The 16,025-nt window shown below is 37.5% G+C and overlaps 1 protein-coding gene across 1 annotated transcript; it reads left to right on the top strand.

The window, feature by feature from the left end:
- The first annotated feature begins 501 nt into the window (after positions 1-501).
- bmp4 (bone morphogenetic protein 4) lies at positions 502-14,409 on the top strand. Its single transcript, XM_079852394.1, has 5 exons — positions 502-859; positions 3,922-4,044; positions 5,537-5,892; positions 11,399-12,274; positions 14,364-14,409. Exons 3-4 carry the CDS (start codon positions 5,544-5,546, stop codon positions 12,250-12,252), a joined length of 1,203 nt encoding a protein of 400 aa, XP_079708520.1. The 5' UTR covers positions 502-859; positions 3,922-4,044; positions 5,537-5,543; the 3' UTR covers positions 12,253-12,274; positions 14,364-14,409.
- Positions 14,410-16,025: the final 1,616 nt, after the last annotated feature.

The raw sequence follows: 16,025 nt of genomic DNA on the forward strand, positions 1-16,025 counted from the left end.
TCGGAAATCAATGCCATGTTTTGTAACAGAAAGTCATATTTTGATTAGAAACCACATAACATTTTCCTGAGAAGTTGATTTATGACATTTTTTTTTATTATTCTGATTTAAATTATAATTATAAAATATGATCATATTTCCATAAGAGTGCTAATTGTAATCACTATATTAATGCCAGGCATTTTAAACACAAAGCAGAGGGGAGTTTTCAGGTTGAAACCTCCAAACATGTGGTATCTCTGGAAAGCCCTGAATGTGCTCTTTTGAAACTGTGACATGTCCTATGCTGTCAGGGAAATGTAGGCTACTAAAATATATTGTTCACTACATTGGAGAAAAGTCCACAAAGGTCCCAGGAATATAAACACGCTCTTCCAGTCTCAATGCAAGGGTGTTGAACCCATGTGATGACATCTCGGGAGAAGAAAGCGAATAGGTTGCATGTGTTTGCTAGCGCGCTCATTATTCTCCAGCAGATTTAGCAGTGCATGAATGTAACTTACAGAAGGAAATAGATCTCGTGTGTTTGCGTTCTCTGGGGTTTATCTGAGGTGTTGGGTGAAGTGCGGTGGGTTGAGAGAGTAGGGGAGGAGGCAAAGGAACTTCATTGGGCGGTCACATAAAAACTGCCAGGAGAACTGGATGCGGGATCAGTCGGTGATGTTCTCCGTTCTCGCATATTCCTGGAGCTACAGATCCACTGGACTTCTTCTGCTGGCTTCTTCTTCTTCTACATGACGCGGAACTAATGACCTAAACATTCCCTTCAGCCTCGGACTTTTGTTATGTGAGGCGAACTCCGTTGAAAACTCCGTTTTACGTCTTCTCTTCAGGAATACCGTGCGCATCTCTACCAATGGTAAGTTGGCATGTCGTTGAAGTCAGCTTTCATTAGGATATGGTCATAGTAAGAAGTGATTTATGACTTTATCTGAGGTATACGTGGTTTTACACACGTTCAATGCGCTTTTGGGACATTTTGTGTGTAGCTATATGGAAATCCTTTACTTCCCATCTTTGCAGGCGAGACATCTAACTAGAATGCTCCCATCATAATCCACAAACCTGTCTGTACGCCGAGAGACGCAATTATTATAATCCACGGGAGCTTTCTGGATTGTCGCGTGCACGATAAGAGAATTGTACTGGGTGTATTGGGAATGTTACACAGCATTAAATATGTCAATATGTTGCTCAGTCACTCTGGGGTGTTTATGGTAAATGTGTTTGCAAGTTTACCACCAACGCGTGCAAACACCTGACCGCACACACACACAACACAACACACACACACACACACATACACTGGGCTGGATGTTTGGAATAGAGCTTATATGGCTTTTCATTCAAACAGAAAATATATTTTATGTTTAATTTATGTTTTACGATGGTGTCTAATACCATGTTACTACAAGTTTAATTGCTGTATGTTGTCACCTCTTAACAGTTATGGTCGTAGCTAACAAAAATGTAACGTTTTGCTAATGTTCCCATTATGAAAACGTCTAATGTTTTTTCTTTGTTATACGACATTTCATTTTAGAATTTTGCAAGCATTAGTGGAACGTTACTTTGGACACAAACAAGTAGTGACATTTATGTACAAAATGTTACATGCACATCCAACTAAAACGTATAAACAATGTATAAAATAACATTTTTGTGCTAATGTATTGAGAACATTATTAAAGACCAGTTAAGTTTGAACATTACTGGAAGAATGTCTGTTCCTAACATTGAGAGATCCTTGCCAGAATGTTAGCCAGAGCTCTGATAGCTGGGAAAGCAGCAACATATCAAGATTACTTCTGGAATCTACAACAAAATTCTAGATTCTACATGTTCCAAATCACTGTGACACCGGTTTCAGTGAAGAATCCAATTCAAACACATCCCTAGCTCAAGGGTTACGCAGCATTTATGCTGTTGTTTTAAAGAAAATAGTCTTAATTTGAAAAGTTAAGTGAAACCAGTCTCCAGTGTAAGAATGCACTAGTAAATTTGACCTCCACGAATGTGTTGAAGACTTGTACTTTGTCTTAAATGACTTGTAGTGAAGAGTGGTGGCACTCAGTCAAGCATAAGAACACGTCTGAAAGGTTTTATGAGGGACATTATGACATAAAGAGACACAGCAACCATGAGCCATTTGGCAGGGATCTTTGTCTTTAGTTCAAGGAGGTGGAAAGCAAAAGCAAAAATAAGATACTCTAAATATCTTTTCAGACCAAATACTTGACATTAAACGTAAACTGTTGCAAGAGTCAGACAGTCCACTACTGATTACAGATCAACAGATGTTGTCGTCTAGACTCTAGAGCAAGGGTCTTGAACCTTTTTTAGGCCAAGAAAGGGCTTCTTGTGGAATTTGCTTATAGTACTTTAATACTGTACTTGCATACTTTGTTATTATGCTGCTTATATTGCAAAGCCATTAAAATCCTTGTTATTGGTGGACAGATGTGTACATTGTAATGTTTTATTTTAATGTGGGAGAGACAACAACACATTTAGATTAGTTGTTTTCTTAACTTTAATATCGTCATTCATTTTAATGCATGTTTTAATTTTATTCTTAAAAAGCAGTTTGGGATCAAACAATAAGATTATGTATGTACATGTCCTATGATAGCACAGAAGGCTATACGCTACTTTGCATTAGCTGCAATTAAGCTGTCTTGTTTTCTAAATGCACATGATGCTACTCAGGTTTCCAGATTTGATTTCTGAATAAAACTTGTCAGAGGTTAAATCCTAACATTGGCTGCTCAATATGGTCTGTTACTCCCCCATACCCTGTCCCACACATCTGAAGAACCATGTGCATAACCTAATCTCATTACGCGGGGTTGGGGTAGAGCAAAGTCGAGCACTGTGAGCTTTACACGGCTCTGCCAAATTAAAGGACTGTAAACCCACACTGTGCAAAAGCACATGCATTACTCTCCATCTTCAAACACATCAAAAAGGGATTCTGTAAATATTTAGGGCAGTATCTGTAGGCGTTTAAACAAGAGTAGGTGGTCTGAAGAAACCAATTGTTTGTGCTTTGTTACATGTTTTCTGGCATGGCTGATCAAAGTCTTTTAGTTACGCTCATTTTTATGGTTTGCTCTCGACATAATGAACTGTTTGAATAGCATAGTTGCTAAAACTGCAGACATTATGAATCTTTTTAAAGGTATATCACTCTAGAATGACAAGCACTAGTATCACAGACCGTGAAGACGGGGAGAGAGAAATAACACTCGTGACCACACACACACACACACACACACACACACGGTGTTCTTGTTAAAATGCATCATTCCTGCTGTAATGGTTGGACTTGGTCCAGTAGAACTAAGTCCAAGAAATGACAAAATACAACTATTGAGTTCAGCTGTGGTTTCAGTGATGACGTTGTTTTCTGAGACCTTTCCCAAGCACTTGTGATTGTTATTAGTGCATTTACTCTGTGCTCGGATAATTTGTTGAAAATCACATTTGTGGAGTTGCACGGTTGCAACCAAGATATCTGTTAAACGCACTCTGCTTTTGGCACGTATTTGGATGTTACGGGTTAACAAACCAGGACGGTGCCGCTTGCATGCCCAGTCTGGGTTGGGGGATTTTTAAAGACTCTTTAAGAGGGACTTGTAAGAAGACCATCAATAAAAGAGGCAGTTCTGAGATCCCTTTGTTGACAGACGAACCTCTATTTGTATGTAAATTGGAATTGCCGTCCTTTCAGGTGTTCACACCTGGTAGTCTTGTAAATGAGCGATGATAACGTGTTGCACAGCCAGCATTTTAGTTGCTTAAAGGTGTCTGGCCTAAACTTGCATTTTGCTCTTAGTGAAACTATACTCTTGCCTTGCAATCATGCCATGCTTATTCTGAAATGTTTCCTCTATTTACAAATAAACCCTTGTCTTTCAGGAAAAGGATCTCACCGCAGTTCTTAAACAGCCTTGCAGGACGACGTAACATTCGCTTGAGGAACTCGTCCTGCATCACCTCTCAACAAACATGGACTGTTTTCCCATGCTTTATTTTCTGTCGGTAAGTGGACTACGCCTATCCAGTCTTAATTGTGTGACGGGGTTGTTACATTTTTGCTGCAAATTAAAAGGCTTAGTCATTCTTTACAAAAAAACAGTGGTCAATCAGGAGTTTTATCTTGTGGTTTGTGCACTTGAAAATTGTAGGCTGCCATCTTTGTTTGACATCAGTTGTGACTGCCAAACTGCTGTTTGGTTTGACCCTTAAAGGGATAGTTCACACAGAAAGAAATTCTGACTTCATTTACTCACCCTCACATCAACTTTATCTCAGTGTCCATAAACTCTTTATTGAGGTTCTTTATTCGCATCGATGTTTCCATGAAGAACCTTTAACATCCATGTGTTTTTTTCTACTTTACTGGAAAAAGCTTCAGATTATTAAAACATTCTTCAGATTAAGAAAAAATGGTTCTTTGGGGAACTAAAAATGGATCTTATATGGCATTGTTGCGAAAACTTTTGGAACCTTTAGTTTTAAAAGTGTACAATGAAAGTCAATGGGGTCCAAAGTTTTTTGAACTCCTTTGAATATATTTTCTTCTCTGAAGAAATGATGACATGAGGGTGAGTAAATGATGACAGAATTATATTTAATTGTTTGGTTAATGATCCCTTAAATTTCTCAGCTCATTTCATTATATTGTTGTAAACTACTGAATTATAAACGAGTTGTGAATAAGGTGTAAACATACTCTGTGCATGTACATGATTTGAAACGCTTGTACAGTACTTTTAGAGAACTTTTTAGTACTTTTATTGGAGTAGTTACTACGAATATACTATTTCGGTCTTTCTAGTCCCAAATTTTACGTTTACTTGCCAGTTTTTTGTAATTACTTGTGAAATTTACTAGCAACTTCTGTGTGAAATTTGTTTCCAAGTAAAAATTTTCAGTGTAGTTTTGTGCATTGTTGCATTCTGAAACGTGTCGGATGTATTTCAGACTATCATGATTGTTTTAGTTCAACTACTGTCATGGTGGAGCGAGAGTTTGAAGTGAATGTTGCTCAGTAAGTCAGTGGAAAGATGCGGTCACATTCGGCGAGATTTTGTAGTCAGAAAAGTTTAATATTGTAGCCATGCATTTTGTACATCTAACACTGAAGTCACTTTACAATCAAGCAGATTTCTGTTGGTCAATGCGTCGAATCCAACTTGAACCATTGCGAAATCTTTGTGGGGAAATTGTTTGAACAATGGTCAATTAAGTCTAAATGTTCATAACAAGCTACTTGAATAAAACACATATAGTTATTTGAAGGAAACTTTGTCGCCCCCTTGAGTATGGAGGTCATGCTAAGCGTGTTCAATGAGACTCGCAACTCAGCCTTTGAATACTAGCATAAAGTCTGTTTCTGACCTAAATGATAAAATTGACTTGTTTTTGTTGTTTCTGGAAGTGTTTTTGGTGTGCGGTTTCATCATTGAATGTGACAAACATCTTTCACTGAAGTCTTGCTTTTCTGTTTCCTTGTTCAACCGCCCACCAGAGACATCATGATTCCTGGTAATCGAATGCTGATGGTTATTTTATTATGCCAAGTCCTACTGGGAGAGAGCAGCTATGCTAGTCTAATACCTGAGGAAGGGAAGAAGAAAGTGTCGGCTCAGCACCTGGGTCAGAGTCATGAACTGCTGCGGGACTTTGAAGCCACGCTCCTGCACATGTTTGGGCTTCAGAGGCGACCGCGACCCAGCACCTCCACTGTCGTGCCCCAGTACCTGCTGGACCTGTATCGACTGCAGTCGGGGGAGGCGGACGAGGCCGGAGCCCACGACCTCAGCTTCCACTATCCCGAACGCTCCACCAGTCGGGCAAACACTGTGAGAGGATTCCATCATGAAGGTAAAACAGCAGAGATTGTGACCATTTATTACTAGTCTTAATCGTGCAAAAACAGTGGCCTTTTCAGCTGTGCAATATGACGTTCTGCTCCACTGTATGGATTGTTTAGGTGAGATACACTACTGGTCAAATGTTTTAGATCGGTAAGTTTCTTCTGCTCACCAAGGCTGCATTTATTTGATAAAAAACAACAAAAAAAAAAAAACAGTATTATTGTGAAATATTATGACAATTTAAAATGACTACTTTCTATTTTAATATATTTTAAAATGTAATTTATTCCTGTGATCAAAGCTGACTTTTCAGCATCATTACTCCAGTCTTCAGTGTCACATGATCCTTCAGAAATCACTCTAATATGAGGATTTTATGCTCAAAAAACATTCATTATTTTCCATGTTGAAAAAATTCTTTGATGAATAGAAAGTTCAAAAGAACAGCATTTATATAAAATAGAATATTTTCTAACATTATAAATGTGTTTACTGTAACTTTTGATCAGTTTAACTCATCCTTAATGAATAAAACTATTGATTTATTTTATTTCTTTCCCCCAAAGATAAAATGAATATTCTTACTGACCTCAAACTTTTGAAGGGTAGTGTGTTTAATGTTACAAAAGCTTTAGATTTCAGATAAATGCTGTTCTTTTGAACTTTCTATTCATCATAGCATCATGAAATAAAAATATAAAAAACTGTTTTCAACATTGATAATAATCATAAATGTTTCTTGATCATCAAATCCTCATATTAGAGTGATTTCTGAAGGATCATGTGCCACTGAAGACTGGAGTAATGATGCTGAACATTCAGCTTTGATCACAGGAATAAATTACACTTTACTATATTCACATATAGAAAACAGCTGTTTTAAATTGTAATAATATTTCACAATATGACTGTTTTTGTTTGTATTTTTAATCAAATAAATGCAGACTTGGTGAGCAGAAGAGACTTTTAAAAACATTAAAAAACTTACCGATCTAAAACTTTTGACCGGTAGTGTACATGTGATTGATTGATTTATTTAGTCTGTTATTTGGAAATGCAGCATACACTGAGCCCAAGACAAATTTCCCTAAGGGGACAGTAAAGTATGTTGTATTGTATGTATTGTACTTGCCCAGCTGACAAAAATATGTTCTAAGAACGCTTTGTGTGTTTGTTTATGTTTCCATTCAGTTTTTTTTTTAAATGTTACATGAACATTAAGAGGACATTACGTTTTATAATTTTGCAAACATCATGGGAATGTTAGTTTTGAATGCTCTCTGAATGCTCTGATACATCCAACTAAAACATTTCAGAAGAAAAGTTAAATGACAGACTTGTAAACGTTGTTGTGCCTACATTTTGATAACATTATTATAGACTAGATAACTTTGAATGAACATTCTATTAATGTTACTGGAGGAACGTTTGTTCATCACTAAGTTCTGAGAATGTTGGGATAGTTTAAACTCAACCCAGCATTTAGAAAGAATTTTAAAAAGTTTATACTTTTTCATGTGGATCCTGTTGAGGGACTTTCCTCAACATGTAATTATTTTTAATGCTATACTCTACAGATTTCTAAATAAACTCCTGTTGCCAACCATGTGGTCTGTTAGGCGGACAGGATTCCTAGAATAAAACGTTCAGATTCAGGGTGATAGAAGGCCATCGGCATGCTTAAACAGTCTATTCTCGTTATTTTATGTTTTTTATAACCTTCGTACTTTCACTGTAAATGTGGTAACCTGCAGTTGTTACCTTAAGTCATCTTTATTCCTGATTTAACCCATAAAAATGATTTTTGCTGGTATAAATTGATGTATAAAGATTGATTCAGTGATGTTAAATCATATTTTTTTCTTGAATAAAACCAGTTAATTAAGATGATTTACCTTTTTTCAGTGTAAATTAATCAATTCATTAAAAATTGCGGAGATTCTGCACTTGTGCAAGATGATACTTTGGACCAACTTTAAATTGTTACATCTAAATATTCTAAATGTTCTTTATGTTTTTTTCGATCTAAAACATAATATATATATATATATTATGAAGACTACACTTAATAAATATACTATCCTTAGACACCAACCAAAATTACTTACTGTAGTTCAATGTATATATAGATAGATAGATGATAGATAGATAGATAGATAGATAGATAGATAGATAGATAGATAGATAGATAGATAGATAGATAGATAGTGTTAGTTCATTGTTTATTTAGTTTACTTACTGTAAATAAGGACAACTTCAAAAGACGTTAAAGTTTATTGTCTTTTTAAAATATGCAAAAAAAATGTGTTTTTTAAAACAAAAACATTAAAAAAATAAAAAATAAATAATTGCTGCACTTCAACAACACTCTGTCAAGTGAAAATACTATTTAAACAAAAGTGTTTGTTTGTTTTATTTATTTTCTATGAGGAGTGTTATTTTGAATGTCTGTTGATTACTATTGAAGAAAATTATTTTAAAAAATAGCTGGATGACAATTAAGCCTCGTTCAGACTGTCAGTCCAAATCCGGATTGAAATCCGATCATATTTAGCAAGTGTGAACAGCAAAAAAATCACATGAAATGCTATTTTACGAATCCGTTTTGAGCTACATTCATAAGTGGTTTGAAATCCTATTCAAATCGCATTTCTGGATATCAGTTGCAGTCCGACCACTCTGATCGGATTACGCGTGGTTTATGTGACTTTCTCACGCTACATAAAACGTAAACATGTCAGACGTTGTTATAGGAAACATGCTGAAAGTCGCTACACATTGTCATGTTGTAAATAAGACAGCATCTGTATTGCAAACCCCTCCATGTTGCTGTTGCTGATGTTGTTTTTGGCATATGCCTAGAAACTAGGGGTGTAACGGTACACAAAAATCACGGTTCGGTACGTACCTCGGTTTTAAAGTCACGGTTCGGTTTATTTTCGGTACAGTAAGGGAAAGAAATGCAAACATTAAACTGCAGGTTGTTTATTACTATAAACTTTTTTTTAACAATTTGTTTACACTTTTTTAAACACTTTTTAATAAAATATAATAATATATATAAAATAAAAAAAAGAATAAGAAATAAAATACTGCTGCAAAGTTCTCCACTAAATAAAAATACTCTCAGTCTCAAACCAATATCACATAATAAAATATAATGAAAAATATAAATAAATAACTATGATTACAGTGCAGCATACCAATCCCAGCTTGTAGGCCTGCTCATATTTAAAAATTAAGGCTGGGAATCGATAAAAAAAAAAAAAAAACTAATTAATTGCACAATTTGCTGTAATTAATTGCAATTCCTCCAAGCTTGTAATCATCAATAATTAAACTTATAAATCACCTAATTAAATGAAACACGGGGAAAAAAGGAACAGAAAATAGCCCTATATTAAAATAATATTAAACATAAATATATCAACGTATTATTATTTTTCAATAATCAATCAACATAATCAATTTAAGATTTTTACTAATTATCAAAATAAAATATAGTCCAAAGCTATAGTCCAAACAAAGCTATTATTACCAGAGCATGTGATCAGAGCATGTGATCAGAGCAGGTCATTTTACCATTGTTGCCAGCATAACTATACCAGCTCAGCAAACAGAAGTGTACTACAGAGAAATTTCACCTTATTTGAGCGGACTTTGCTTTTCCAGTGCGTGATCGGTACATGATTGGAGTGTTTGGGCCGTTAACGACAGAGCAGAACGCGCAGCGCAAACACGGACTCGAACACTGAGCAGACAGCGCAGCGGGCCGACACACACACACGCGCGCGGAACGGAGAGTGCGGCGGCGCACACGGAGCGGAAAAGTTTTTTTTCGCCCTGCAGTCTATTTCATTGGTTTAGTTTACAGTGACGACGGGTAAAACACTGGTAAAACATTAGAATCAGCTGCAGGGCGGGATTTGCGCTGAACGCGGAGACTTCCGCCACTTAATATGTTCGTGTGGAAACACGAAAATGTACCTATGTTCCGCACACAAAATATTGCATTCAGTCATTCGGTACACACGTGCACCGAACCGAAACCACTGTACCGAAACGGTCCGGTACGAATACACGTACCGTTACACCCCTACTAGAAACCAATGCAGATATTCCGGTAAACGAACGAGCGCCACGGGACACGTAAATCAGATCCGAACAGTTGCGATACTTTGCAGACAGTATCTAATTTTAGATCAGATTCCAATCGGATACACAAATAATCGGATTTGGACGGACAGTGTGAAGGCACTTCAAATCCTGTTCCTGGAGATCTGGCCTCCTACAAAGTTCAGTTCCATCCCTGATCAAACACACCTGAACCAGCTAAGTAAGATCCTCAGGAAAACTGGAAAATTAGTTTGTCGGAGCAAGGTTGGTCTGAACTTTGCAGGAAGGCAGATCTCCGGGAACAGGATTGGACACCCCTGATGGATGGGATAATAAAGAGTGCGTCTGTCATTATCACAAAATTAATCCCGATTGGGTGATTAGTTCCATGACTCGATTATCATACGGACCAATACAATACCAATTAAGTGAATATTAAATTATTATTTTTTTGTTGTTGTTGTGACTTTTGCCTTTATTGTGATAGGATAGTATAGAGTGGACAGGAAGTGAGGTGGGAGAGAGACGGGGGACGGGATCGGGAAAGGTCCACGAGCCGGGATTCGAACTCGGGTCACCTGAAGCGCAACGGCGGCCCATAAGGCTATCGTGCCGACAATATTAAATTATTTTAAATATTTAAGAACAATCTTGAAAGCTTCTGCTGAGAACAAATAAATAGGTTGGCCTAGCAACAAGACAAACATGGCAACAATATTACATTATTAATTTCTATATCATTATTAATCTGAAAATCCAAATTACTCAGCTTCCTTTATTTTATGCTCTGTGAGTCTCTTGCCAGTTTCTTCTTCTTCTGAATGATGTTTTCAGTGGAGACTCCAGAGTTTCTAGCCGTCTATTCAGTAAAGAAACAAAGAAGTCTTTCTCTAAGTAAGCTGATATTTAAATGCTTAGTTTTATGATCAAAATGTTTTAAAACGTGATGTAATGCAATACAATGATGATTGAGAGATGAACAAATAAACCTTCCTCAAAAGCCTGATGATCATATTTGATCCGCATGATTTTTCAATAAATGATGAATGATAATCAAGTAAAGCGAAGTTGCTTCAGTCCAGCTGAAATATTACTAACAATATCAAAGTTATTCTTGCGTTTCCTTGACAAATCAGGGCAGATTTGACACAGAAAGACTCGTGAAGCTCGAGCTGAAAGAGGACGTTTGTACAATACTGAAAGACTTGATAAAAGAGTCTAAACTATCAGTCAGAATTTTTTCTAAAAACTTATGTCTGGATAATCAAGTAAACCTTAGTTTTGATCATTTAGAGGCCTTTGAAATCTGCATGTGAAACACTTAGCAGTGGATTTACTAGGGTTTGTAGGGTCATTCGCGTTTGGTCTTGACCTGTTCTCTGATGTCTCTCCTCTAGAGCACATGGAGGAGTTGCAGTCAGACGGCTCTCAGGAGACTCCGCTTCGCTTCATCTTCAATCTCAGCAGCATCCCAGAGGAGGAACTCATCTCCACCGCAGAGCTGCGTATCTACAGGCAACAAATAGATGATGCAACCTCAGATCCTGCACACTCGGGAGACGAGGGTCTCCAGCGGATAAACATATACGAGGTGCTGAAGCCTCCGCGGGCCGGGCAGCTCATCACGCAGCTCCTGGACACGCGGCTAGTGCGCCACAACACGACCCGGTGGGAGAGTTTCGACGTGAGTCCCGCCGTGCTGCGCTGGACCCGTGACAAGAGCTCAAACCACGGGCTCGCCGTGGAGCTCGTGCCCCTGAACCCGAGCCGGCGTCACCAGGGACGCCACGTACGCGTGAGCCGTTCCCTGCATCCGATACCGGATGAAGACTGGGACCAGCTCCGCCCACTGCTAGTCACGTTCGGGCACGACGGAAAAGGTCATCCGCTAACGCGGCGAGCGAAGCGAAGCCCCAAGCAAAGAGGCCGAAAGCGCAACCGCAACTGTCGGAGACACGCGCTTTACGTGGACTTTAGCGACGTGGGCTGGAACGACTGGATCGTGGCTCCTCCGGGATACCAGGCGTACTACTGTCACGGCGAGTGTCCGTTTCCCTTGGCCGATCACCTGAACTCCACCAATCACGCTATCGTACAGACGCTGGTTAACTCGGTGAACACCAACATTCCCAAAGCCTGCTGTGTTCCCACCGAGCTCAGTGCGATATCCATGCTGTACCTGGACGAGACGGACCGGGTGGTGCTGAAGAACTATCAGGAGATGGTGGTGGAGGGATGCGGATGCCGCTGAGACACGGGACACATTCACACCCGTATGTGGACACTTATTTATAACTTCTGTGTTGAGATGTGTGTTTGTCTCGATCATATATTTTGACAAAAAGTATATATAAATATATATTTATATCAACATAAGTAAAAAAAAAAATGTTTTTAAAAGTGTCCTTATTTGAATTATAATTCAGCTGTACAGCTTTCCATAATGTATATCAGACTGTATAAGGGTTTTTCTATGTGCTAGAAGAATTAGAAGCCACTAAAAGTTTATTTACTGCTAGTATTTATTTCTTTCATACAATATACATTCACGAAAATAGAAATGCGTAGCCAACGAACCCCCTATTTGATCAGAACGCATCGTTTGTGTACTTAAAATAGAGCACTGTGTGAAATCCTAGGAAAACTGATTTTCTTCCGTATCAGTAAAAGGAATCAGATTTGTATTGATGTGAGTTAATGTTTTGCATCAGCATGTGATTTACATGTTCCCAAAATAACTTTGTTGTTAAATAAATTGTGAAACATTCCAACAACAATGTGAGATTAATCAAAGGTAGTGTGTTGTTCTGTTTCAAAGGTTCAAGAACTAAAGGATGATATTGGCTTCTCACACACACTGGAAGGCAGCCAGATATATATATATAACAAATGCAGTTTTAAAACCTTGTGTATCTATGCCAGTCATCTTCAAACATATTTTGTGAACTCATGAACTGAAACGGCATTGCTTGCATTTTAGCAATTCAAACCTCTGCTATATGTTTGTCATTAAATTGCACATTCTTAAAGTATTTTCATTTGCATGGTTCAATTACGCTTATAATCATAAACGGTTTATACATAGATATGATATAAGGGAAAAAGTAATAATTTATTGCATATTATACATGTCATTTGTTATGGATAGCCTTATGTGTGTGTGTGGGGGGGGGGACTTCTATCATTATAGTAATGTTAATTTGTGTTAATTATTTTTAATCAAGAAACAAACATATCCATCTGAAAACTCGAAAAATCTGTCAAGAACATGTTAAGAACCCTGTTAATGACAATTAAGGACATTTTATGCCACACTTATTATTCTAATGGGGAAAAAACATGGTTACACTTTATTTTATGGTGATGTATAGTTACATTGTTCCTCAGATAAGTACTGAGTAATATTAATTAACTGCAACTATAGAGTTACGGTTAGGGTTTAGTTTAGGGTTAGTTGCTTGCAATTATGCATAATTTACTGTTATTACTATAGTAAGTAAATGTAGTAACGTGTAAGTACGTCACCTAAAAATAAAAATGTTACCAAGAAGGTTTTTTTTTTTTTTTACCATAATACAATAAAAAATGACTATGTTACAATAATGATTAACATTATCAGAATGATCACTTCTCATGAAAATAATGCTTCGGTGCAAAAAGTTATTAATTTTCACCTTTCATCTTGGGGTGAAATGTAATCCGGATGAGCATTTGTGTGACACTGTATGAAAACAAGTTGACTGGCTTCATCAGCACTGAAGAGGAGAACACAAGGTTTAGTGGAATTTGAGCTGTCAATCAACACACCTCTCTGGAAGTGGAAGGCATTTTAGTCTAGATTAAGAGAAGACAAGGTTTGCATACATTACCAACGAAAATGTATTATTATTATTAATAATGAATATGCAGTCTTTATATGATTAGACAAAGGCCTGCACTGAAAGCTAAGAGGGAAATGTGATAACATGACACTGCAAAGATCATACCTAAACGAAACTGTTAACATGACTCTGGTTTTATAACTAATAACAATATCAGCATGTTGCCAGTGGATTCCAACAGAAGTAGCTCCACATTTCCACAGCAGTCATCCTCCAGGTGATTTCTCTTTTGGATACGTAACAATTTATTTAAAAAGCCCCTTTTGATTTATTTTTCATATTATTTTATTTTGTAGGCTGTTTATTTGAATGTAATTATTTGTTTGTTTTGTTGTGATTTTTCTGTTTTGGTACTAGTTATGCTCAACCTAAGGCTGAAAAATTGCGGTTATATTCAGAGATATGACAATGTATCTTGTTTGTTTGTGTTGTTGAAGCATAATAATGAAAATGAAAGCATAATAAAAGAGTCCTCCTCCAGGTGCGGCCTGCAGCTCCAGCCCGTCTGACCCGCACAATAGCGGCTAGACTGCGTGACGCACGCGCACCGCTGAGTCTGAATGGGAGTGACACTTGCGTGGATCTGGCGACGCGACGCGAGCGCAAATCAAAGGTGAGACGGCGTGTCTCCATCAGCAGATTGAATACAGACGCCTGTCAGGCTCTAATCACTCATTTACTGCCTGTATTCCAGCACTCCAACGGAAGCCCTTTGAACTGTCAATAAGCATCACTGTCCGATCATCTTTCACCCTTTTGTTAAATGCTTTTCTGCTTCAAGGCTTAAATTGACCAGATCCTCTGATGCTACTTACAGCTCGCGCGAAAATAAACACGTGTCAAACATACTGTTAAGGATTTCCGTCATAATTGGATTCAGTCGTAATGGGGTCTAAAAAGAATCTCTTAAGAATAAAAGAAAAAATGTATCTAAGGATAAAGTGAAATGCCAATAGGATCATTTTATTCGAAAGTTTCAGTGGATATAGGCCTAATCATTACACTGGATTACAAATTCATTAGGAAATTATGATGGAATATCCTGACTGCTGTAAAAAAAACAACAACATTGACTTTGGTTTCTAAAAGCATGTGGTTGTTAGTCCAGTCAAAACAATCTTGTCAGGAATTAATTGATTAATAAATCTAATAATAATAATAATAATAATAAATGTTCTTTTGTCAGTAAGGTTTCCAGTTGTTTCCCTATGTAATTCACTACTTATGTAATTAACAAGATTTCACTCACATAATGTTTGTAAACATTATTGAAAGATATGCCGATGTCCTTATTTTTATTTTATTTTTAATATTTTTATTTATTAATTAGTTTAGATTTGGTGAAAATACAACTTATGGAAGTGAGTACACCCCTGACATTTCAGCAAACATTTTAGTATATCTTCTCAAGGGACAATACTATAGAAATGAAACTTGGATATATTTTAGAGTAGTGAATGTGCTGGTTGTATAGCAGTATATATGTACTGTCCTCTGAAAATAACTCAACATACAGCCAAAATAGCTGGCAACAAAAGTCAGTACACCCTAAGTGATAATAGCTGTACGTCGTTTAACCATGCAAAGCCACATGTCCTATTCATCATGTTCATGTTTTTGTCTTGACAGGACCATACAAATTTGTGTATCTTGTATAAGAGCAGTTAAAATGTGTGCTTTGAGTACAATTTTCTAATACTGACCACTGGATGTTCAACATGGCACCTCATGGCAAAGACCTCTCTAAGGATTTGAGAATTAGAATTGGTGCTCTCCACAAAGATGGCCTAGGCTATAAGAAGATTGGTAACACCCTGAAACTGAGTTACAGTACAGGCCAGAGTCATGCAGAGGTTTTCCAAGACGGGTTCCACTCGTAACAGGCCTCGCAAGGGTCAATTAAAGAAGATGAGTCCTCGTGCTGTGAACAGACGCATGATCGTGCCAGCATTGCTTTAGAGGTTGCAGAAGCGGAAGGTCAGCTTGTCAGTGCTCAGACCATACGCCGCACACTGCAACAAGTCGGTTTGCATGGCCGTCGTCCCAGAAGGAAGCCTCTTCTGATGCTGGCTCACAAGACAACCTGTCCAAGAGCATGAATTACTGGAACCATGTCCTGTGGCCTGATGAGACTAAGATAAAC

This window comes from Squalius cephalus, assembly GCF_949319135.1.
Source record: "Squalius cephalus genome assembly, chromosome: 20".
Taxonomy (NCBI): domain Eukaryota; kingdom Metazoa; phylum Chordata; class Actinopteri; order Cypriniformes; family Leuciscidae; genus Squalius; species Squalius cephalus.